Below are 27387 nucleotides of genomic sequence, written 5' to 3' on the forward strand. Positions count from 1 at the left end.
CCCAACTAGAACATATCCCATTTATAGGCAACTGCTTTTGGAATATTCTTGATGAGGCCTTTCTCTCAGATCTCTCGAGGATACAGACCTCCTGCCCTCTGTTGAGACAAATGCTGAATATATTACTACGCCTTATTTCTCAGCCTTCGATTCTGTTTGAGTGCTTAAGAATGCGGTCCATTGCTCATTTATTTTTGTGGCCCTGGTACCCAGTACTTGATAATGGCATGAAGGATAATCAATAAATAGCAGTTTGTAGAGGAAGAAAAGCGATCCATCACACACATCTGAAGAAATCTGTACATGGTATGGGAATTATTGGTAAGAAAAAAAGAATAAGCTATGAGCTACGTAGGAAATTGAATGATAAGCAAATGTGTTCATCCCACAAAAGTAGTTTAGATGATACTGGAAGACTGTCGTTGATTTTTAAAGTTACTCCCAGCACAAAGCACATCTGGTTCTGCCCAAGACATTTGCTTGTGATGTGCCTGAGCTGTGGTGTCAAAATGCTTTTAGGTAAGAGTATGAATTTATTTTAGCTCTCAGTTTAGTTTTTATGAAGGTATTCATATTTAAGCTTTTTAAAAATTACTCCTTTGAGAATTCCGTACAAGCTGTTTGTGTCTATTCTAGTCCCCCATATACCCAACCTTGTATCTTTATTTATGAAATAGGTGATGTCCTATTTGTGCTTCTTGGGTATGTGATGATTCACTGGAGTGTGGAAGACCAGCCTGGGACCACACCCCTAACGAAAACTGACTCCCACCCCGAGCAGCCAGGAGCTGCCAATAGCTTATCAGCTAATGGTAGGACTCAGATGTCCCTCCACTGCCATGAAGGCACCTTGACTGGCTTTGTTTTGTGCAGGCTACCAAAACCTTAATGTGTACTCTTCCAGAAGTGTACTCATCTACAAAACAGAAACATTTTCTACTTCTTGGAGAAAAAGAATGGTTTATGGCCCGCATTTCTTTGCTTTTTGTTTAGAAAACAAAAGTCATTACTAACCAGGTTTTGCTAGCTCTGCTATTCTTTATAGACTTGCTATATTTAAGCATCATCTCAGTCCTATCATTAAAGCCTCTCTGTTCCTGAATGCTTTTTATTTTGATTTATTTCTGCTTAAATTTTGTTGTCAAGTATCTGTTGTTTTCTTTTATTTTCCCCTCTAGGATGTGTGAGTACTATCTTTCCCGAGTCTGCACGTGCTTGGGAATAATTGTCACCTTAGGATTAGTAGCAAACAGCCAATTTAGCCTTAAAAATGTTCTCATTTTCTTGGCAACAACTTTACTGAGATGTGACTCACATGCCCTACAGTTGCTCTGCCACCCCTTCCTTTATAAATGTGCACGATGCAGCCATGTCCCAAGTGCTTATTCATTTTAGAGGAACACCCGTCTCCACAGTCAGTGGGAGAACTCTGTCACCTGCAAATGAAACCTGCATCCACTTTCCTTTCATTCTTGCCTCAGACATATGCGGCCACTTAAAACAACAAAAACCCTACAGGCTCCCGTATCTTGTCTGTTCCATATGTAGGGAAACACAAACTGTGTATGCCTTTGTGACTACTTGTTTCCGCAATATTCTAAAGTTTATCTGTGTTGAAGCATATATCAATATCTTATTTCTATGGCTAAATAATATTTCATTATAGGAGTAAATAAGTACATTTTTAATCCCTTTTTTCACTCGTTGCTTGATGAACCTTTAAGATAGCTGCGTTGCACTTTCTGAGCAGTGTGAGTAGGGTACTATGATCAATTTTTTAAGCTGTTTTGTGGACAGATTTTGATATCTCTTGATCTTGTCTTAAAAATCTAATGGAAGAATTGATAAATTCCGGCACAGCCCGAAGGGCTCATTCCTGTGGAAACCACTATAACAATTTGGGGCATGCTTTTTGACCTCTGCCAGGTTTGTTCATATTTTCCTAGTTGGTTTGCACTAAACAGTGCAGTTACCTTGTTTACTGTAGCTGCTCATTCAGTCTTTCAGGCTGACTACAGTGTACTATGATGCAGGTTCTGTTTCTATAAGGCATTTGTCCGTTGTCTCAACACTTGAAAATGTAACAATGCCCCCCAGGCTGGAGCCATTTCCTTTTCCTGCTCAGAAATTGGTGGACAGTATCGTTTAATTTTCCTGCACTGAAGACTTTGGAGAAATACGAGGTCAAACAAAATTTTCCACTTTAAAGAAGACTTGCCCTTTTTAGGTGATTGCTTGAAGGAGAAACTATGTTTAAAGGTCATTATTTAATAAAAATGCATCCAAGTGTTATACATTTCATATTTTCCTATGAAACAGATACAGTGACCTGGAAGGTTTTACGCATCCTGTGTTTGAAAGAGTTTTTGCAAATGTTCATAATTTCTGTTCTTAGTTATTATTATTATTATTATTATTATTATTATTATTTGGACATTGAGCCTTTCAACTGGTTCTATTAAATGTGTTTCTTCTGAGTTGTGTTGAGGTTCTGGGGGTAAAATTACCCATAAAATCTATCAAGTTAGGAAAGATGGTTGAGAGTTTCTCGTTCTAAGAAACGTTTGAGTCTCTGAAATTCATCTTGTCTGCACTGGCTGATATAGTGGCCTGAGAAAACACAGCTGCCAGTGATGCATTACATAATCAAAGGTTCATGGATGCAATAAATAACTTTGCAGAAGTTAGGTGCTCAGACTAGGAAAAACATATTGACTAGTGATTTGCTTAATTTCCCTTCCATTTGACACACTTCCTTCCAATTGGCAGTCTACCTACGAGCCACTAAAGAAGGAGTGATCAATTTCATTTCAACATGTAAGATAATATAATTTTTTTATCTTCTGTATGTTCGAAAATCTCCTATCCTTATAAATTTTTATTTCAAATTTCATTATCTTATCTTGCTGGATTTTTTTTGTTTTTGTCTTCTAGTTTCTTAATGTTGTCATCTTATCATATAACCCTTCCTTTTCTTCTTCCCACTCCTTCCTTTTCCCACTCTTTCCTGTTCAATAAAAAAGAGTTGACTGGATTCCCTTGGAACACAAAAATTTAAACATGTAGGGATTATTCTAAGGTTTCTAATCACTTTTGCTCTGATAATAGAAAGAATAAAATTTTCTTCAACAAGTACTGATTGATAGTGCATTGAGACAGACAGACAGAGAGAGAGAGAGAGAAAGAGAGAGAGAGAGAGAGAGAGAGAGAGAGAGAGAGAGAGAGAGAGAGAGAGAGAGAGCATTCTTATGCATGTTCTTGGCATTCACATTGTCTTAGAAAGAGAAGACCATAATCTAGTAAGATGTATGTTATGACAGATGCTAACAAGAGCTGCCAAGAAAAATAAAATAGTGAAATTAATTTAGAAGGAAGGAAAGTTTAAATGAGATCATTGCTAAAGGGGCATCAGAAAGGCAACACTCAAAGTCAAGACTGAAGATAAGAAAACAAGGATTGACTGTATATTTGAAAGAGTCTCAAAATAAGAGGAACCCAGAGTAGTGGTACAGATGTGGGGTTGAGGCTGAGAGAAATGTCTAAATATGTGTTTTCATGTAACAAAGTGTTTGGGTCACAGTGAGCAAGTTGTGAAAGGTGAGTCACATAGAACTGGTAATCCTGCTGGGGAGGGGTTGGAAGTGTTTTTTTTTTTTTTTTCAGCTTCAGTGAGCTTGGAGAATGCCTGGGAGTTTTTAGTAAAAGAACAGGATGACTTGTATGTTAGTGAGATTCAGCAGGGTAGGATCAATGTGCCATATTATTAACTATTTTGAAACATAGTGACGTGGAACACGGTGCGACAGTGAGAGATGTGGTTGTGGGTATTGTGTAAAGGGAGGGTTAGTGAAGTTGCTGTGAATTGATGTCATTTTCAAGAGGAAATATGAAGACTGTGACAGAGATGTGTTTGCTGTGATAGTGAGAAGCGTAGAGCTGACACTGATTGAGATGGGAAACACTACTTCCAGGGTCAGGAAGTTGGAATTCTTGCAAGGACCTTCATCTTCAGACATATAAAAGCCAAGAAGCCATCGGTCATTTAAATAGAGATGTAACATTGTCACATTGAAAGTCCCAGGCTTCAGGCATATGTTCATATATAATAAATATGCTTACATCCACAGAATAGATCAGCTGCAGTTACTGTGGATGAAAATGTGTAGGGGCAGTGTCATGGAATGTTCCAGAAGTGATAAGTGGAGATGATGAGGAAGAAGAAGGAAAAAAGAGATAGCATTAGTGAAAAAGGTAGAAAAGTGTGAGTGTCCTGGGCTCTACATGAAAGAAGTGTTTACAGGGAGGAAGCACAATCAACTACATTAAATGTCAACATCTTACATAAGGCAAGAACTGTTGCAAGTGAATTGAACAACATAGAGATCAGCATTGACATTGACAATGGCTGGTTTAGGAGAGTCAGTTGAGCTGAGCGTGGGAGATTAGAGCCCAGAACAGGCTCATCAAACAGTGGAGGTAAAACAGTGGAGAAATTAGTAACGGGCAGGAAGAAAAGTAATGTCATAGAGTTGAGCTTGGAAGATGGGAGAATTCATAGCACAACTGGACTGAAGGAAGAGACCAATCACGGACATCTCTGGAATAGAAGAGTTTTGGATTCTACAGAAAGGATGTAGTATGTAGATATGGATAATAGGGAGATAAAGAGATGAAGTGGGTGATTAAAGAATATCTCTTGGGGTGTTTATTTTTACAGAAGTTCAAGGACAAAAACTGGGATGTTGTATGTTTGGAAACAGAGAAGGTCCATAATCGCCTCCTAAGAACATGAAAAGCATTAGCCATACATGGAATTAGCATGTAGTGTTTTCATTTAGCATTGTGTTATATCCAACATGTGTCTACATAGGGTGTACTTTAAAGGATATACCTACATACTCAAGCAAAGACTATAATCTATAATTAGGCCATATGTGCAGGAGTCATTAGGGAATAAATATGAATAATTTACTAACTCTTATATTTGGTGAGTATAGTCAGTGAAATACTTCGTCAAATTTATTAATATAGAGAAATTTCCTCTGGGCATGGAAAATAGAATCTGGTATGTCTGACTCTAATTGTATTTGAAGGGCCAACATATTATAACTAAAAAATAAAACACAACAAAACAAACAGTGACCTGTATAATATAAAGTATATATGTTTGCAGATAGAGAGAGATGTTAACACACTCTTTCATTTATAGTCCATGAAAGTGATCAAATATCTTAATAATTTTCTCAGACAATATTCAGAGTGTCTGTTTTTGACATTAAATGTGTGAATGAATGAAGTTCATTTTTATTGGCATGTGCTGAACTGAAAGCTCTTAATTTGCGCTTACTTATTTCCACCACAACAACTCTCTCTCCTGTTATTTAAATATCTAAGGTTGGTTACTAATGGCCTGTTGATGAATTTTCTTTTTCTCAAATGGGTAACTGGAATCAAAGTGTATTACATTGCTATAGATGTTAATGGAAGGGATCAGTATTGGGTAGACCAGATGTATTTTGCATTTGTAATACATCCTTCTTTGCACATTAGTGTGTTGTTGTTTGATAGTTCAACTTAACATGCTTTAGATAAAGAGGATATGATGCATCTCTTTTCTGGTATCTAACACAACCTGAGATACTTCCCCCTGTCGCTCTGACCTTCACAGGAATGGAGTATGATTAAGCAATACCAAAGTTAAATCTACTTTGCTCACTTTGTTCACAATTTTATATATCCTTTTACACCTCGAATAATAGTAGATGGGTGCTTGCATCACTATTGATCTGGGAAGATAGCTCAATCAGAAAATGCTTTCTGTAGAGGCATAGGCATGTTAATTCAATTCCAGCACCCACTGGAAAGTCCTGTGGATACAGATATAGGTAGATACCTGGGGTTTGCTGACCAGACTATCTCTTACTGAGTTTGGGCACTCGTAGATTTGGCTAGGCTAGCTAGACCATGAGCCTCAGGGCTCCTCCTCCCAGTGAGAGACCCTATCTCCAAAATGAAATGGATAGATCCTGAAGAAAGACACCTGCAGTTGACCTTTGGCTGTTTGCATATATATGCATGCTTGTGGTCCTGCGTGAGTAAATATAAATGCACACATGCACAATTCCTCCAGCCTCTTGTAAAATAAGATTGTCATTGAAAATTTAAACCATATATATATATATATATATATATATATATATATATATATGTGTGTAATATATAATAATTATATAAACACACACACATATATATATTTCCTTTGTTACTAATATCCACTTCTCTACAAAATTAATATAATAATAAACATTCTGCAGATTATTTTTAAAATCCTTTGATTGCAAAGATAATCTCTGCTCTGTTTTTATAAGAGGTAAAAATCATGCCGAATATATTGAATGTATTGGAGGGGACAGCTGGGGTATTTTATTGTATGCAAACACCTGTGAATAGCTTTGCTCTCTTTTCTACTGATCTATAATCCACACACTGTGATTCTCCCCAGCCAGACTTCATTTGTGTCACCCTCATTTTTCCACATATAGATTTCTATGGAGGTTCATAAATCGCTGAAACAATAACAGAAGTAGTAAAAAAAAAAAAAAAGAGGAACCAGTGAATTATTAAACCAATACATATGTTTTCGTGTTCCAGTGAAGCAACATATAATTAATCTTGGTGTTTTATTTCTGTTAAGAAATTTCTATTTTCTAGCTCACTTTAATGGCCCATAAATATTTAGAAGATATATTTGACTGCTAAAGTATTCCCCACATCAATATTTTAATTATATATGTGTATGTGTGTATGTGTGTGTGTGTGTGTGTGTATAAAATTTACTTTTAAGAAGGAATTCTCATCACTCTCCTTCTTCTATTTCTTCATATTCCCAACCCTAAGAAAATACTCTTTTTCTAGACTTATTTTTTAAAAGCTACTCTACTCATGAGAGAATTAAATGCTTAGAAAATTTAAAAGTCCATATAGTGTTAAATAATACTGAGCTCTAATTCCTTAAGGCTCTTAATAAAAATATCTACACATGAAAACAGATACTTATAATATGTTTCTATTTTATATAAATAGGAATAAATCTTCACCTTGATATATAATAGATGCATATACATTTATATAATATACACAGGGCAGAGTCATGTAAACCTAAAAAGCAAAGTTTCTAAAGGAACTTCTTTTTTTTTTTTTTTTTTAGTGATTCTTATTTGTTGAATTAGACATTTTACTCATTATTTAGTTCATTATCAGTAAATATTAAGAATGTATAACAGTACATCTTGATATTTTATTTGTTTGTACATGTTAATGCACATGTGTGCACATACACATAGAGGTCAGAGGTGTACATCAGGTGTCTTCCACACTCACTCTCCACATTGTGAGAATAATGTGTCTCTCACTGAGCATGATGCTCTCCTATCTCCTCTAGCCTAGCCCTGGGATTCGAGAAGCATCCTGGCACATCTGGTTTTATGAGGGGGCTGGGGATCTGAGTTCAGGTTCTTGTGCTTACATGACAACTGCTTTACTCGATGGACCATCCCTTCAGTTTGGCCTTTCCTGTGTTTTCATTGAGGTAATTTTTAAAAATGCATCTTAGTTGTCTAGCAACAAATGCAATACTTCAGAACTGTTCCAGGGCAGCTTAGGGACTCGTTGACCCCCTTCCTTACAGAATACTTCCTTACAGAACTGTCTTTCTAGGACAGTTTCCTGCTGTTACTACAGTTCTCTGCCTCTTTCTCGATCCTGTCTCTATGCCTCCTTTATCTGAGATTGCCCAGTCCCCTTGGGTGCATTGGATGTAAGGAGCTGAGACATCACATGTCATTACACACTATTTCAACAGTGTAAAACTTGGCCTTGGTTTTCCCTATAATTGTCTTGAATTAGCATTGGTTTCTTAATCTCATGAATTCTTCTTACCTCTTTCTCTGCCTATTGTAAACTTGTTAAATGGGGTTTTCTAACTAAACAAAACATAGTGTTATGTGTATAACAGTGTTTTAGCTTCCTAAAGCTGAATTGTTTTCACTAACTTGAGAACATTCATTGTATAGATAGAAGCAATTCAAAGATTGTCCTTCAGATTCAACCATTCCCTGAATTCTTCCATTCTTTATTGAGTTAGTTATAATAAAACATGCAGCAAATGAAACCTTGATTTTATAGTGTATTAATTAATAATAAAATAGTATTTCATAACTTAAATCTTGGTCTTGATTGCTCTTTTTCTAAACATATGATATCATATTTAGCAGTATCCCATAATTTAAAGTTACACACTTTGACTTTATATCTAGCATTTCAAGAGAAAGGTATGTTGCTCCTTATAAAAGATCTAGTAAGCAATTTAAAGAGCACAGATGCACTGTTACCTTTCTGTTGACATTTTGTATTTTGAGGGGCATCCTTTCATAGGTTGAGATATGGACTATGAGTCTAGTATAGAAGTAACTGTTAAAAGAATGTAAGATGTAGCCTTGGCAGAACTCAGATAATATGTAAATTCACTTGGCTGTGTGTGAGGAGGTAGGATCTCACGGATTAGGTTTCTTCCAACTGAATAAATTCTGTTTTAAATTTATTTAAACACATGTAACAGAAAGTTGACTTTTGAGTCAGAATGATTTTTAAAAACAGGAAAACAACAAACAATAGATTTATATAGTGTTCTTTGCAGGGTTAATAGAAAAGAAGGCAAAAAATCTAAGGGATATATAGAAACAGGTCAATTTTATGATTTTCAAGTAGCAGAGTCTTTGCTGTCTGCTACCATAACAAATTCTTTCTTTAGAAACACCTGCTACTGGATCTGGACGACCAACTTGTCTTTCTTACAGGAAGGTGATTTAGATAATTTTATTCCTCGTAGGGAGGGCGGGTGAAGGAGCTTCACACTAAGATGCTCGTGTCCTGGTTGATGTGCTGAGAACTTGCCGATGACAGCTGAAGCTCATAGCTCATTTCCTTGATAATTCTCCACATCAACTCAATATATTCAGCTGGATTTCATCCTGACAGCCCTACCTGTGAATTTCATTTTCCATATTTCTTCCTTCATATACTCAAATATTTCCTTTTGTTTTCAAAAAAAAAGGCTGTAAATGCTGGTCAAGATGGAAATGCTGTATTTAGACAGCAATTACAGTTAACATAGACTTTACACACACACACACACACACACACACACACACACACACACCTGCACACTTTTCATTACTCTGAATGTGTGTTGAGGGGGCAGGGTGGGTTTAGTACATGGATTGAGGTAACTGTGGAGATCTGAAGAAAGTGTTGGGTATCCTAGATAGAGTTATGGTAGTTGAATACTGCTGGCTGTGGGTGATGGGAATCAAATTTGGTCTTTTGTAAGACAAACACAGAGTCTTAACTGCTGAGCCATCTCTCCAGATCCTACATGTATAGGTTTTCCCCAGATGTTTAAATAGATATCCCATGCTCCATTTTCATCTATTCTTACATACTGAATATTTGTAAACATTTAGAGAAAGCTTTCACCTACTTCCTTCTTATAACCCTTTATTAAGTGAAAAATGCATTTTCATGAGTACAACTGTGCTCCATAGACAAAGTGTGTTCTGGTCTTTAATAACATGAGAGTGTATTTAGAATGCTGATTTCAGTGCGAAGTTAGCAAGACCAATAATAGGGATGGTTGAGAATGTAACTTCATGGCAAGTGTCGTTTGCAAGGAGCTGCCGTAGGGAGTTTTTAAGTCATAACAACTAGGTGTTGACGTTTTCAAGATACAGAAATATTAAGCAATTAGTCAAGGCCTAGCAGATTCATCAGATATTACTTTAGCTGAGTATAGAATTTTACTTTTTTCTTTTTTTTTTTTTTTTGGTTGCAGGTTTTTTTTTTCCTTGTGGGCATTTCTTCCGGAAGCTTACTGGCTGTGTGTTGAAAAGAGTTCAGGTTTTGTCTCCATAGGATCTCTCATCCTATGCCCGTGTATCTGTACATAGTTAACAAGGAACGAGATTTATATGGGATGGATGAGCGACATTTAAAAGAGGCACAATGCTGAATAAAGTAAACACAGTGATGGATACAGAATTCCTTGTGCGCCATGGACTTGTGTTCTCCTTAAGTTTGCTCTTTTCTGTACTTGTCTAAACAGGGCCATTTTGGAACGCAGCTTCCTTTAATACTGAGGCTTCGTACCTCCACTTCCCCACATTCCACGGAGAACTCAGTGCCGATGTGTCCTTCTATTTCAAGACTACAGCCCTGTCTGGGGTGTTTCTAGAGAACCTGGGAATCACCGACTTCATACGAATAGAATTACGCTGTAAGTATCTTCTCCAACAAGGTCCTGGGACACAGTCATCTTGGTCTGAACTCTTCAGTTAAGTTTTAGGAGCTCATACCTTTTTTTTTTTTTTTTTTTTTTTTTTTTAAATCTGCTTTTCAAGAAAGTAATTTAATATTTAACAAGTGATAATTCAGGAAAAATATTGATAAATTCTTTAGCAGTAGAAAAAGTTTAAGTTGAAGTAATTAAAATTTAAGTTGAAGACAAATTTTCTGTTAGTGACTAATATTAATTACAAAATTACTTAATGAACCACTTATTATTTTGATATATTCATAGGCTGCTATTAATAGCGTAATATCTGATGCATGTCTCATGCTGTTAAATTATATAAACTTTGAATCAATGAAGTGATTATTTTGTATAATCAATTACAGTTGCTAGTTTTGTGCTTTCTCTAAGCAGTTGAATCTTTATCAATGTGAAAGATTAATTCAGAGAAGGAATTTTTAAAAGTCTATTATCTTTTACCTGCAAATGCACCTTACTGCCTCATTCCACGTCAGGAGAGTCGTGTTTATTTGGATGGCATTGCTTCCTTTTAATGTAAGCCTTGATTGCTGCGTGGCATTGTCTTAAGTGTATTGAGGTCTCACCTAGACACCCTTCCTATCTGCTATCTCCAGCACCCACAACAGTCACCTTTTCATTTGATGTGGGGAATGGGCCCTTTGAACTCTCTGTGCACTCACCTACCCACTTCAGCGACAACCAGTGGCATCACGTGCGAGTGGAAAGGAACACGAAAGAGGCGTCGCTTCAGGTGGATGAGCTTCCTCCGAAGATACAAGCTGCTCCCACGGATGGCCACGTGCTGTTACAGCTCAATAGTCAACTTTTTGTCGGTAAGTTGCTCTTCTAAAGCACCAAAGGCCCTGCTGCAAGTCTAGAGAGACAAGCCACGATAAAACAGTCTCAACTTGGAAAACGGTGATACATACCTAACGGCAGAGACAAAACATTATTGATGCTCCAGGTTTCAGTCTGTGCCAAGTTTCCCATTTTTTCCTAATAACTAATCCATATAATAGGTATTATCCCTGCCCTAGACTGTGGTTGGGTGGCAGGGGTTCAGGGAATGACTAAAATTCTTAAATCAACCTAGTTAAGAGATGCGATTTTCTCAGCAACTATGTCTTCTCTCTGCACATCTAACTCCTTAATATGCATGAGGTTGCATGACTTGTTATATTTTGTGCATTATATCAGGGCTTTTAGTGCAATCTTGGAAACATTTACTTCTGTCCTCAGAAATAAGGAACCCCTGTAATGCCAGCCAGGGATTTTTCTTCTCAATTTATACATGTTTCATCAAAACCAGACCAATAGTGGGGGGGGGGGGTGTCCATTGACTCAGTGTTTGCAGGATGCCAGACTGGAATTCCTCTCCATGGGTTGAATTTTCTTTTGCATCTTTGCTAATTGATTTGGCAGAAGCTACAGACCATGAAGTTCAAGGATTATTGTTGATCTGATCTCAGCTCATACATTTTAATGTAAATAAAGACTCAGAGACATGATGAGGCAGGATAAATGATGAATTATCAGAAATTATAACCCAGACATCTTTAATGGCTATATTTAGGACAGAATTCATTGGCAGCCTCCCCCTTACACCTTCAGCTGCCTAACAATCTTATTAGCATCATTTCGCTGAAAGGAATGAGCTTGCTTGTAACATATCTGACAAAGACATATTTAGGTCTTCTAATAAATTTATGTCCTTATTATATTCATTATTTATTCTTTCCCTGAAAACAAATTTAATGAGTAGCTTCCAAAATGAAGGCACCCTGACAGATATTCTACTCACAGACTTGTGGCCACTCAGCTGGCTTATTTAAGGGTTTAGAAACCATAAAGTACACTTGAAGGAAATATATAACTTTTCTCTTAATGCCATACTAGAAGCTCCATCAGGAAATGGACATAGATATCTGTTGAATTCTTAAAAAAAAAAAAAAAAAAAAAAAAAGGAAAGAAAAATGAGAGATGGTCACAACAAAAAAGGTGCTGCAATTTAAAATCTGTCAGTGGCTTGGAAATAGCCTTACTATTCTTAGAAATTGAGAAGGCTGAAATTGTCCTCGAATTTTTCAGTGAAATACGTTGCAGTTTGCCTGTGGATGACCTTTCCTCCTTGGGAGGAATTTCAACTTCCGAGAGCTGACATCACTCTGTATTGTACCTGATAGGCATCCTGGCCTTAATTTGATTCCAGGTGGTAGTAATGAACTACCACATGACATCAGAAAACGGCTTTGAACAGGCTCCGGTCTTCTGCCATCAATCATAGGCAATAATTTGAATAAGGATCGAAGAGATTTCATCTTTCTGGAGGCAATTAGTCTGGCCTTTGACGTCCCCATGTGTTCACATTTAGAGTGGCTGTGCCACTGGAGAATTTAAACAATGGAGATCTTGATTATGTTTAGGTCAAAGGCAGTGGGAAAAGAAGAGAGAGAGATCTCTGCCCCAAAAGTCCTATTTGATCTATTTGCAATGGATGAAGATCTCTACTCTTAGGATGACTGAGGGCACAATCACATACCTCAATGTAATGACACCTGATTGTCAAATGCCACCTAAGGGGCTGCTTTTGTTGTTACCCCTACCACATAGTAGACCACTCCAAGGAGAGGATGCCTTTCACATTCAGCAAACAATGTGCACAACACAAAATATTAATCTTCCAATTTACAACGTTGCTATCAAACAAATCATTGTATTTTTTTTTCCCTAAGTTTACCACTAAAGACTTTTTGCCTTGCAGGCAGACTCCATGAGAGACAAATTATAATTAAAAAGGTTACACTGAATTAGAGCTCAGTGGGTGACAAACTAGAAAAGTATCATCAGTAATTAGAGAGAATTTAATGAAGCACTTACTATGAGCAAAAGGTTCTCTACCTTTCTATGAGTCTATTTCAGTGGAAGAAGAGTAGCCAATGGTGAGAAATGAATATATGTGTGTGTGTGTGTGTGTGTGTGTGTGTGTGTGTGTGTGTGTGTGTATACATATATATCACACATACATGTATACATATGTTTATACATATACACATGTATGTATATGTATATATGTAGGCATGTATGTATTCTATTAGTGAAAGAAAATAAGGTAGAAACAGAACCAAGAGAAGAGCAAGTAAGGCCTTGATTAGTGTTGAGCATTTCCATTTCAAACAGGGTAGTAGAGAGATGTTAACACTTGAGTCCAGACCAGAGGAAGTCGAGTGGAGATGGGCTATGTGAACTTCTCAGAAGGTGGAATCCTGAGTGGTAACAGTGAGTTCAACAAATCTTTGGGAACAAGAATAAGTCAATATGGCTGGAGAAAATGAATGTGGTAGAATTCAGGGGAAGTCAAGTTGAGATATACACTGGATCATGGCAGGCCCTTGCAGGGCATGTGGATCTAATAGTAAGGGATAGCCTATTTACTTCCTAGCTTATTTACTTCCCCAGTTCTCATTTACTGCCGTGAGGGACATAGATAAAAGGAAACCAGCAGAAACAGACTATTGCAGATTTGTGTGAAAGGAAACCAGCAGCCCCAGAAGTATGTTGGAAGAGTGGAGACTCATTTTAGATGTAGCTGCCTACAACTTGCAAATGAATCAGTTGTTGCTCTCAGCATTTTATGACTTTCCCATGACGATATCCTTTCCTGCAAGCTGCTTATTTCTTCCCCGTATTATTACCTACTTTTCAATTTCATGTGAAGATATTTTTTTCTTCTTTTTTCCCCTTTATCTTAATTCATGGCTGTGATTAAAGCTGTTCCCTGGTCTTGTATCTCTAATAAAGCACAAGCTAAGGAAACATCCTGTAGCCTCCTTCTCATTCAACCAGATCCTATCAGCCCTATGAGCATATGCTCGCCACGAAGCCTGGCTTTTCCATTCATAGAGCCTGTGCAACCCGTCATGTGTGCAGGAACAGTTTGCTTGGGAACTCTTGCTTCACATAGTAATAAGTAAAACAGAGTTAAGTTTCATTGTCTTCTCAGAGTGGATGGGTCCACGGGTGAGTGAGAATCTCTGCATTGTACAATGTAATTGATTTTCTGGTTGAAATTTTAAAGGGTAATTTAACCCCCTTTACTTACAAATTCGAGAGTTTAATTTGTAGCTCACCTGTCCATCATAGAAATAATTATGACTAATCAGTATTTTCAAGTGTGCATAATGACTGTCATTTATATTTCGATGGAGGGACAAACTAGTGAAGTCAACATAATTGTGGGAAAGAAGACTACAGCCTTTCACCATGGAGTGATTCTAATAAAAATCCTTTGAATCTGGAGACAGAAGAAAAGTATTTTCATTCATACATAAGCATAAGTTCTAGACTGGAAGTCTAAGTTAGGCCTACTCTAAGAGTCATTTATTTGCAAGAACACATCTTGCATGGATGCATGGATATGACGTTATTGTGGAATGTTCAAAAACCAAATATAGTTGCTTCCTAAGACTGTCTGCTTGAAACACTAGAAATTTCAATAGCTTTTTGGAATGTAATTCCTTTTTTGTTTGTTTTTAGCTTTTTTTTTTTTTTTTTTTTTTTTTTTTTTTTTTTTTTTTGAGATGTTAACCTGTATATACACAAATAAAAGTTGAAGAAATTTTAATATATCTTAATTTGACCAGACATTTTCTCCATTTTACCAGACTGTATGTTGACAGTATTTTTGATATCATATCACATCATATCATATCATATATATATATGAGATTTTTGAACATTTGGATATCAAGAGTTTTGGTCAGCTCTTAGCATTGGCAGATGTAGTGAGGTAACAGAAAAGAATTCAGTGTCTACTCAACTGTTGACCCCATCATTGCCACTGAAGTCCAGCCAGAGAGTGTGTTTGCACCATAGAGCAGAACTCTGAAGCAAGATCCAGAGTCTCATTGCAGAAGAAAACCAATAGAAATAAATAGGAACTACATCAGAAAAGATGTGAGCTACCGGGACACCAGTTTCTTGTGACAACTGAAATACAAGTCAGGTAATGATGACCACAAACAGAGGTGGAGCTGTATCCAAGGGGCAGGAACAGAGCAGCTTTAACAGTCCTTTACTCCAAATACCAGTGTGTCTATCTCTACCTGACAGGACCGTAAGATACCGTTCACAGTGGAGGAGGGACAGCAGTGAACAAAACCTTTTTTAGAGCAAGTATATCATAATTAGTCTGGAAACTAGAGAATCAGTTTGGTAGACATCGTCGTTCCCTTTAAATAATTCCAAAAATCAGATCATGTTGCTTTTTGGAATAAAGGAGGGTGGTTCATGTTGTGTTTATAGCCCTGCCTCTTTTTATTTGATGAAATGCGGGCTTCAACCCAGGGCCTTGTACATACAAGGCAAGTGATCTACCACTGAGCCATGTCCTCAGCCTGTCCCTCTCTATTCCTTTTCTTACTGTGTCAGCAGGTCTTTGCCATCCCTTATTCCTCCTCCTCCTCCTCCTCCTCCTCCTCCTTTCTCCCCGCCTCTCTCTGTGCATATGCACACAAGCACATGTACACATGTATGTGATTCATAAAGCATCTTAAACAATCCTATTCAGAAACGCTACCTGTCACCTTAGCAATGCTGGAAATGCTTGGAGTATTATTGATTCTTTGTCCTTGACCTTGACAGAAGACTGAGAACAAACCGGCCACAGTCTTTGGTGCTCTTGCTCACAAACGTTCTCCAAGCACGGAAATGATGGAGAGAAAAAGAATCAATCATTTTTTAAACTGAAATGTGACAGTGGTCATTTTCTATTTCAGTTTGTAAACTCAGCATTTCCCCTCCCAGAAGCTTCTTAAATTAGCCCTGAATTGATTTTCATTCAACCAGCTCTGCAATTTTCGTTTCCTGTCTAAATTCTTCTACTGACAAGTTTTCACATGGGTTAAACTCCATTTGAATAGTCTGGGATGAGGGCTGGAAGTAAAGATCCCTGACCTAGTGAGAAGTCATTTATGTCACAATTGCATCATATCAGCAAATATTTGGAGCAAGCAGTCTCCCAATGCCCTACATAAAGGTTGATATTGGAGACCAGCCCACACCAAGGTTTCATGCAATATTAGCTCTTCATATTAGCTGCCTGTGCAGGGGTATCTTTGTGATTTTTTTTTAGGGGGGGGGAGTTGAACGTACCAGTACAAAGATATATTTAAGACATATTTCTTTTATGCTTTTTATTTGAATATTCAACGTACCAATACAAAGCTATATCTTTAATAATTTCAGGATTGAATGCTACAAATATTTCTTTGTAATTTTGAGAAAGAATGAATATGTGTTTTTATTCTGTTGGCTGAACGTGCAAACTGTAATTACTGGATCACAGCACATGCATGTACTGAGCAGGTGATAGAGTCAGTCTCCGTTGACATCATGGATGATATCATTCATAAAATGGCTAGTTAGAGTTGTTTCTCATTATTTTTTTTACAGAGACTTCCTTTCTATAAATAATTTTAAAAAATTCTTTCCATGTTTTGGATAAGTCTTTGTTGTACAAATTTATCACAAATATCTTTTGGTTTTATATATTCATCTTTCCACATTGTTAAAAGTACCTAGAAAAATGTAATTTTTAATTATAATATATTCTTAATATTTCTTTTTGATATACTAAAATATAGTCATGGTAAGAGAGTATCAAATAACCTTATTGAAATAATTTTCATTTCAGCCTAATTTTCTTTGATAACTGTTTCCTCATTACAAATTTACTAAAGCAAAGGTTATATTTCCTTCATGTATTTATATCATTTGTTGCAAGTATTTTTTTCCCTTGAGTTATCTTTTCCATGATCTGCCTGAAAAACCTCTGAGTAGAGAGCTTCCTGTGCTCGGTGGGAAGATCCTAATGACTCTTGTCTGAACACAAAATCTGACAAATAGATCACATAACTGTGTGCCTGATTCTGACAACAGCCAATTTCTTTAAACCATACTTCATTATGTTCAAATCAGAGAGTCAAGGAGTAGCTCCCACAGACCAAAGACACAAAGGTTTCTGCTCTTTCCTAGGGCTATAGCCACAGGCCCATGTTTCCATCGCTTGGGTTTGGTTCAGGGAAGACTGAACATTCTGCCTGTGACCATCTTTCTTATAAAAGCAGCTTTTTTGAACCACAGTAATTCTTTGAACAGGAAGGACAATGGCTCTTTCCCTTCCCATGCTCCTGGGACTCTACACAATTAAGATCACTGCTTAGCATAATTAAAGACAAGTTGCTAGTGTGGCCTGATTTCTGCAGCTCACATTACTACTTCCGAAAGGCTGTCTTCCCTAGGATCCTTGTTAGGAGGAGGTTCTGGCTCCCAAGCACTTCTAATTTCCTGGCATGGTCCTAGGCCAGACCTGGATGCCCTGTCAATTTCTTCCTTTTGCTATCTTGTGCTTGGGACTTGTTCTGTCTTTCTCTACCATGGTTTTAAGGTCAGAATGAGTCTATCTTTCTATAGCCTTGAATTTAAAGGTAAGAATAACAATTACGATCTCTTTCATTCTCTAAAGCTGCCGGGGCAATAAAGAAGTTGTTTTCCACCAGCCCGCAATCTTATTCAAGGAGACATAAATAGCTTGTTTAAAAAAAAATTCAAAATGTAATCTCAAAGGTCTTCCTGACACCAAGGAATGGGAAATAGTCACAGTCAGCTCCAATTCTGTGACAATAACACTTGTCATTTAGAAGAATTTCTTGAGAGTAATGAATGCAATGTGTTGGAAGGATAAAATCAACAGGTCTTCCCAAGTCATTTCCTATTCAGCACCCAGCCAGGTATTTAGGTATGAGACCTCAGTATTGTCATAGGTTTGGATGGATCCAGTTAGATTCAGTCACATGGAAAGGTTAGGCATTCGCCTCACAAGATACTTGGTGTTTTGTGAGGTTCCGGAATTCATTATGTCTGATCCAGCATGGCAAGTAAATTGATAGAAAATTAATTGGAAGATAGTTTCCAACAAAATAGCTCAGCAGAAACATCCAGAATCAATTAATCAAACTGCAACTCATTTTAATTGGACATACTCTAACCCTGGAAATGCACTGCAATCTTTAATTAAGCTTTCAAGTACAATCCTATTTACATGAGACGTGTTTCTCAGAAGAATTCTGTCCAAACTAAAGTGACTGACTGGAAACCCAGTGGTATAGTTACAAATCCTCTAACATGTACAATATGACTATGTATAATTAGATATTATGTTTTCAATAAAGGTGGCATTAAAATAATTTTATTAGAAAAACAAACTCTCTGAAAGTATGGAATAAAGAAATTCTAGGTTTGAAGGTAGATGCTCATCACTACAACAATATTTAAGATTGTATTTCATGCACACACACATATACACAGATACATATATGTGTATATAGTTATATTTTCTGTTACTTTCTCTACCCTCTAGTATTCTTTTATTATTCATTTATACATTTACATTAGTGTCAGGTAGTAACCATGAATGGTTATATTAAGAAATGACTAGCTCTTTGAGGACATGACCAAGTACAGCTTCTCATATTTCTAGTATCAGATACAGGACCCCACAGAGAGTTTCTCAATAAAACATAGAGAATTTAAATACAGTTCAAACTAAAGATGACTTGAGTCATGAAAGAAATGGAACTGCTTTTCTCTTAGATCAAATTCTGAAGTAGGAGAAAAAAGGCTGCCTTGGGATGCTGACCACCTATGTTTCAAACTAAATGTGTGTATACTGTTATTTCTTCATTATACCCATGAACTTCTATATGTCTCTAACATGAAAATTAAACAAGGATGAATTAGAATAAGTAAAATGGACTATATTTAGTTGTTGAACCTAGAGTTTCATAGTTATTGTTTATGCTATCAGAAATGGACCAACCCCTGAATTACAGTGATGTTATATTTCAGAGCAACAGATATGTAACAATGCAATTTACTATTTACTCTATGCTTTTAGTCATATATGCCATAGTTTTATGTATTGTAACAGAAAGCGATTGAAGAACAGCCAAGATGCAGCTCTAGCTTCTCCAAATGATCCCCATTGCCCAGGGCGAACCATAGTAGTAGGCTTCCTTTTACTGGGAAGAAAACTCCATACTATTAAGGATCCCAGAATAATTGTCAGGCAAGATATTGAGTCTCAGGTACTCATTGAGTTAAGTTACCAGGTAAGGTTGCTAAGCAAATATGGAGCCAAGGCGAGTAGCAACTTGATGTGGAAAGAAGGAAGTTGTCCTGACAACACAGGCAGTAGAGAGAATGACAGATTGTTCAAATGTAGGAGGAATTAAGATTCTTAGCTGTTCTATAGTTCTAGATCAAATCAACTCCTTCTTTGCTATACCCAAAAGTATGCCACGGGTCTCTTCAGTTTTTCTTTTTCTTTTTTTTTTTTTTAAAGGACTTTATTTTGCAAAACAAAGATACATGTAAAGATGTTAAACATTTTTTGCTTAAAATTATACATTTTTGTCAGTACTGTTTTTTCAGACATTAAAATAAATTTTACATAAAACCATGTGAATATGTTTTTTAGTCAGTACTTGATTTTTTTCAAGGGCTTGACAGTATGCATTGAAAACGTACTAGTTGCAATAAGCGTAAAGTACATGCAAAACAAAACTCAACATGGAAATAGTCAAAGTCTTCTTGTTTTGTGAATATATGTATACTCTTCAGTTTTTCTAATAGCATAAATAACAACTAAGGAGCTCTAGGCTCAACACTAAATATAGAACACACACACACACACACACACACACACACACACACACATGAAAGAGAGTGAGAGAGAAATCACAATGTCTCTCTCTCTTCCCCTTTTCTATGCCATATAGTCCCTTTATCTATGTATTGTGATACCTACATTCAGGGAGACTATTTCTCCTTGATTCCTACTTTCTGGAAGCATCCTCTCAAATACATCTTATCTACTCTGTATATCTCAGTCCAGAAGACTTGGTAATATTCAAAATGGAGTATTAGAGTCTACACCACAACCTATTGTGCTGAATTTATAGAGGATAGTTATGGGGTACCATCTGAAGCCCTTTGTGTCCTTCACCCACGGTATAAAATGACAATTGAATGTGTATATTTAAATTTTGGACAGAACAATTTCGACAGAGGTTGTTGCACCTATAAATTTGAGTTTTCAGCAGTGTTGATGCTCTTGAAGCTAAACAATCTCACCATTTCATTCTTAATGATCTCCCATCTACAAGTATTATTTTAAAAATGTTCTTTGACTTAGCACTCTTTTTTTTTTAATTTTATTTCAGTGACCTAAACATCCTTATGAGACAAAATATGGCCCTCCTCAACTCTGGAGGAGTTCCCATCTCCCATTCCGACATTATGTGATCGAATGGGTGAATGGATGGGTGGATACAGTAGCTACTGATTATTGCCCAGTTGTGATGTGTCAATCATTTTTCTATGTGGTATACAGCAATGACTTAAGTGGCCTGTTTGATATGTATTTAGATAAAAGGATGCATATGAATAAATTGGAACAATGTAAAGCCCATAGATAATAAAGACCTAGTAGGTAGTAGGGATTTTGTGTTTTTTCATCTGGATTAAATAATGTTGAATCTCTGAGAACAGTGAGTATCTATTCAATTACAGTTAAATTTAGGTTATTGTATGTGACTTAGAAGAGGATGATATGAACCTGCTCTAGGAGAAGATAATTCTCATTCTTCCAGCAGACATTAGTTGTTTCTAGTACTTTGTCTAGGGGTAGGACCCCTTGAGGTTTCCCCATTCCACACTAGCACATCTATTGATAATGCCAATGTTCAGGTCTTATTGGACAGCCATATTGTTAAGGTTCTATAGTTGTAACTTCTCTGTCAATTCTAGAAAACACAATCATATAGACTTCCTGGTCTTCTGGCATTCATCTCTCTGCTCTATGATGGTATCTAAGTCTTCCATGGAAGAGTTGTGTTTTAGATTCATTGAATGAGGCTGGGGCTCTGGCAATCTGATTATTTCTGCGTTGTGACCTGCTGTGGTTTTCTATAATACTCTTCATTTGGTATAGAGAAGCTCTTTTGATATAGGGTAAGATCTACACCTCTCTGTGGGTATAAATATACATTTTAGAATGCAATTAGGAATTAGGAACTATGGTAGTCTAGTGACGTAATAGTAGTGTGCTCTCTTTTAAGACCTATTTTCTTCTCAGCCTCAGGTTGTTGGCTAGAGAGCTTTTGATTACCATCAAGGTGGGTATCACACTTGTACCATCATTTCTTCATCAATATATTTTCCTAGTCCTGTTACAATTTGTCCCAATATAAAACAATGAATATTAGGTCAACTTTTAGGAAAAGGAAAAATGTACTGAAGAGTATAGGACAATACTCAATATTCATATTTTTGCGGATAATAAATAAAAACGTATCCCTGTGAATGAATTTATTTCTTAGAAATATTTGTCAAATTAAAACTATTAGACTAATTGATGATCAATATTTTAAATATATTTATGTTTACCCATATATGTATATATATGTATGTATTTGTATGTACACACGCATGTATATAAAATTACAAAAAAGAAAATAAAACAACAAAAAAGTAAAAGTAAAAGTACATAACAATAACATGTTATTTGGAATGAAGATGAAGCAAGGTCTTAATTTTGTTCTTTGGAATATAGAGATGAGGAAAGACAGCCTCCCCAACATAGAGCTTACTCAAAGTTTCAGAAAATCAATGTGTAAGGTTAGGCATGGCTCACCACAGAGAACTTTTGTGATATTTGTGAGGACCTAGATAGGACCCCAGCAGCAAAGAGGGAAAAAGAAGCCAATCAGAGTAGAATGTGTGATGTGCGTTTCTGAGATAATGTTCTTCAGTAGTTTTGTTTTACAGCTTCCAACTGCTCTCATTGTACTGCTCAGTGCCCTAAGATTATTAGGTAGCAAGGCTTCCTCTTCCTGGCTTTGCTTCATCTTTAAGTCCTGAATGACACAGAGGAACATGTTTGCATCTGCAGTAATTTCTTTGCAGGTGGGACTGCTACCCGACAGAGAGGCTTCCTAGGATGCATCCGGTCCCTGCAGTTGAATGGGATGACCCTGGATCTGGAAGAAAGAGCCACAGTGACTCCTGGAGTGCAGCCAGGATGCAGAGGACACTGTGGGAGCTATGGAAAGCTGTGTCGCCATGGTGGGAAGTGCAGGGAAAAGCCCAGTGGCTTCTTCTGTGATTGTTCTTCCTCTGCCTATGCAGGACCATTCTGCTCTAAAGGTAGGTGTGACTAGAACCTGGATACCTTGAATAAGACACTTGGCAGGTCTTTCATGTGTTTGCATGCACAAGTGCAAGTGACAGCATGTTAAGGCGTGTGTGCACATGTGTGTGTGTGTGTGTGTGTGCACATGTGTGTTTTGTAGCTGTTTGAATCAAAGGTATCTACATTTTAAATATGCTCTTGAAAAGTGGTTATTGCATGCCAATCATATTTTAATTCTTGGGTCTTTGAACTCAATTCAGGAAAAACGCTTGTCTTTTGCTGCATAGGCACAAATAGTAGCCTTTAGGTGTCTTCAGTGAGAGCCATCAATCTACTTTTACTCTGTCTCCTACTAATGTGTTTAAAGAATAGAGCTGTCAACAACCTGTCCTATGGGGCAGTCCTTGGTTTAAAAAGAATAATTCCAGGGTATATTGTTGTTTTTGTTGAGCATGTTCAGCACTGCAAAGGGCTACAGAAAAGAAAAATGTATGTACTTTTGTGTCAGCCCAACTAATATTTTCTACTAAATACTGATGCACAAGAAAACAGTGACGTGATGTTTGGCGGGAAGTAAATGAGTATGTGCTAGAGAATTAAAGCAGCAGAGTAATTATTTGGTCATTTCTCTCAATCACCAATCCAGAAAAGGAAAAGAGTACAGTGTAGTAGTGATTGTTTCAGGTAGCCTTCTCTGAATATACAGACATGTATTGTACTTTCATAAATGTTCATAGAAGAAAACCAACATCCAATTAATTTAAATCCGTTAACTTTCTTGAAGTGCCTATGGGCTTCTTAATCTTCCCTTGAAGGAAGCTAAAAGAACTTGGCTCCAAATCAAAGCAACTTTGCAGAAAAAGCAGTATGCCTTAGTTAATGAAAATCTAGCAACACCTGCACATTTTGGGTCATCCCCTTTTCATCAAGAATAAGCTGTGATTTCAAAATCAATTGTGATAATAACCGGATACCACTGGTAATATTCTGGGAGACATTTTTGGTGTAAAGTGTGAATAAAAACCTTTCTTCTTCAGGTTGAGTTTCCTTCTTTTCCTAACTGAACTTTCCAGTTCTTTCTGAATAAATCAAGAAATTCTGTTAACACACAAACACACACACACACACACACACACACACACACACACACACTATAGTGTGTATGAGAATTAAATTACAACGAACATAACTGTATTAAAAATTCCGAAAATGACATTAGACCAGAAATGTTGCTTTAGGATGAGTAAACAATATTCATAAGACAAATCAACATCCAGATGCTTCGAGTAGCAGAGAAATAATTTCAGGGTTTCAAAACCAATTTTTCCTCTTACACACATATATTTGCTGGCACATGTGTGTAAATTTGAAATATTAATTTCCTGTAGATAAAATGTTACACTTGTTAAATTATTGCAAACTGACTCCATCCCTGCTAACCACATTCCCCTCTCACGTGAATGCTATACTTAGCTTTCTTTACAACAAATATAAAATAAAGGCATATATGCTTATTGATAATGAAATGGGAAAAAAAAACAACTGCTAAGCACATACCCCTCTCACATTATTCTTTTTAAGACAAGTATGAAAAATTAACATAATATAAAGATATCTATACTTATTGATACTGAAATGGAAAAGTAACAAACATGTTCTCCCCCCCTTTTCTATTACAAGAAGATGTCTGTGCCTTAGTTATAAAATAATAGATGGGAGTTAGAATTTGAGTAAGAAAGTGAATGTTTTGTGGGGTGGAAGACAAGAAGTCTGGCTTACATATAATTCAGATGAGTCAACACTAGTGAATGAGATGTCATTCTAATATAAAGGCCATCTCTAAATGCACTGTCGTATATTTCTCTGGGACTGTGTCTTCTAGCTGTACACTTCATTCTATAGCAATGAGATATCAACTAATGTCACTTAGACAAGATCCTTGCACTTAAGAAAATTTAACAGACAATCTGTGTATCATTTCAGAGATTTCTGCATATTTTGGATCTGGGTCCTCTGTGATTTACAACTTTCAAGAAAATTACTCTTTAAGTAAGAACTCCAGCTCCCATGCGGCTTCATTTCATGGTGACATGAAGTTGAGCAGAGAGATGATCAAATTTAGCTTCCGAACTACACGGGCACCAAGCTTGCTACTTTATATGAGTTCCTTTTATAAAGAGTATCTCTCCATTATCATTGCCAAAAATGGTGAGTGTGTTTTGAAATGAGGGAAAATAATTGAGTTTGGACACTGGCACAGTAGAGCACATCTCCTTCTGGGATGTTTGCCTCTAATCTAGAATTACAGAGGAAAAACATGTATGTCTAGGTTTTATCTTCATTTTGATTTTGAGTATGATCCCATAGATTAATCCAAAAGGATTCTTTAAGTACATAAGATGGGGTTTATGTCTTTATAGTTTTGGCAACTTTATATTGGTAATGTAAATTTCAGTTTGTTTCTTGTCTTAGTCAGGGTTTCTGTTCCTGCACAAAACATCATGACCAAGAAGCAAGTTGGGGAGGAAGGGTTTATTCAGCTTACACTTCCACATTGCTGTTCATCATAAAAGGAAGTCAGGACTGGAACACAAGCAGGTCAGGAAGCAGGAGCTGATGCAGAGGCCATGGAAGGATGTTACTTACTGGCTTGCTTCTCCTGGCTTGCTCAGCCTGCTTTCTTACAGAACCCAGGTCTACCAGCCCAGGGATGGCACCACCCACAGTGGACTGGGCCCTCCCCCCTTGATCACTAGTTGAGAAAATGCCTTACAGCTGGATTTCAAGGAGGCATTTCCTCAGCTGAGGCTTCTTTCTCTTTAATAACGCCAGCTTGTGTCAAGTTGACACAAGACCAGAGTACATGTCTGTATTATTTGTTTTATGTTTTCATAATTTTAAATTATGTCTGTGTATGCATGTACACGCAGGATGCAGGTGCCATCAGTGATGGTTAGAGGCATTGCATTGAATTCCCTGCAGCTGGAGTGGAGTTACAATAGGTTATGAGCTGCCTGACCTGGGTTCTTGGAGTGGCGCTCCTCTGCCACAGAGCAGTGTGCCTACTTAACTGCTGAGCCATGTCTCTAGACACTTATATTTTATTTCTGCCAGGAGTTCTTAAGTGTTTTGTATGAATATTGATGCAGCTTGGGTATTCTGCTTTAAAATAAAATGTCTCCTCGTGTGTGACACACATTTCTTCTAATCAAAGCTAAAATGTATTCGAGGAGTGTTAATGGACCAGTATTATGCATAAAAATATCCAGGAGGTGACCTGTTGGGCCTCACAGACAATAATGTAGGCATAAGAACTGTTGCTGTATTCATGCAGGGTAACGGTATGTGGCTTACAAAAATGTGTTTGCTACAGAAATCTTGTCACTGGAAAATGCTTACTACTGTTTTTCTCTGTCTCATGTGTGGATGAAAGATGAATATTTTAGAAATAAATCCTCCAGGTGAGGAAAATAGACTGGCATACAAATATCCAACTTTGTTGGCTCGCTTAAATCAAATGGCCCAAGAGCACCAACTGCCACCGTAGGAGTAATTTTGTGTGCCCTCTGTGTCAGCTTCAAGCTCAAAGTTTATCTATACATTGAGGGTTTCGTTGTTGTTAATTCAGGAGGAGTTCTGCCAAACAAATTAATTGAAATCTCTGAAGGCAGTTGAATACTATTCATTTGAATACTAAATTCAGCTAAAACTCTTTCATTTCACTTTAATTTATTTTCAAAGTCTACATTCCTGGTCCCCTGGAAACAACTCTGTTCTTGTGTCCACTACATTTGCTCATAGTTCCATCCCTCATTTGTCTTTTCAGGGTGTAAGAAGGATAATTTTTTTAATGGAGTTATGTAAAAAGAATGCTGTAGTGACATCTAACAATATATGGCATTGTACCAATACCTCCTGATGCATTTCTTTTCCATGGATAGTGGTGTTATGATCTGTACATAATAACATCAGAGTTGACCTGTATGAATCAAGTTGAAGATTTTTCAGGAGTCAGTTCATGAGCCATAGGTCTACTCTTGATTTAGAAACTATTGTAATTTCACTAAGAAACTGACTTTCAGAGGTGAGGTTTAGGAAACACACCCAAATGAGTGTTGGTGAATCATTCTCTGGAAGTGAATATATTAAAATGTGAAAGGATTAGAGGTTTGTTTTTTTTATAAGTGGTTTTAACATTCAATTCTTACTAAAAAAATATAACTTCTTTTCTACTTTAGGAAGCTTGCAGATAAGATACAAGCTAAATAAGTATCATGAACCTGATGTTGTCAGCTTTGACTTTAAGAGTGTGGCAGATGGGCAGCTTCACCATGTAAAGATCAACAGAGAAGAAGGCATGGTCTTTGTGGAGGTAATAAATAACCTTATCCAAAGGTCAAATAACACCCTGCCATGGGCACCTAGAGCAGGAAATTAACCATGAATCGCAGTAGTAAGGACATCTTCCAGTAGTATTCAATAGACCACAGATAAAAGTGATCAGATGTGGTCAGGTGTTCTCCTACTCCCTCTCTGTGGTTTTGGCAAACCTTTCTGAGGTATTATTAATAGCTGATGCTTAATGTCGCTCAGAAAGGAAACAATGTCTAGTTTCTCAAAGACCTACTGGTAAGACAATCTGCCCTCTAAGGAAGCCCACTTACTTCAGATGGATATAAATGCAGCAATCATTCTACAACGGAAAATAATGACTGAAATATCAGATAAGTTTGAAGACAGGATGTGATTCACTGAAGAATGGGATTATTCA

The 27387-nt window shown here is 36.9% G+C and overlaps 1 protein-coding gene across 5 annotated transcripts in view; it reads left to right on the forward strand.

Annotated features, from left to right (window-relative positions):
- The window catches only part of CNTNAP4 (contactin associated protein family member 4), a gene marked incomplete at both ends in the record, with an annotated part of 284081 nt that overhangs the window by 234670 nt on the left and 22024 nt on the right, over positions 1–27387 (forward strand). For 4 of the 5 annotated variants that reach the window (XM_080936900.1, XM_080936903.1, XM_080936902.1 and 1 more), the window contains 5 exons: positions 10160–10330; positions 10981–11199; positions 22391–22630; positions 24600–24824; positions 26855–26988. In XM_080936900.1, the coding sequence (XP_080793026.1) occupies positions 10160–10330; positions 10981–11199; positions 22391–22630; positions 24600–24824; positions 26855–26988 (989 nt within the window). The remainder of the gene's footprint in view (positions 1–10159; positions 10331–10980; positions 11200–22390; positions 22631–24599; positions 24825–26854; positions 26989–27387) is intronic. The other variant, XM_080936904.1, reaches the window with a different exon arrangement.

Source organism: Micromys minutus, assembly GCF_963924665.1.
Source record: "Micromys minutus genome assembly, chromosome: 24".
Classification (NCBI taxonomy): domain Eukaryota; kingdom Metazoa; phylum Chordata; class Mammalia; order Rodentia; family Muridae; genus Micromys; species Micromys minutus.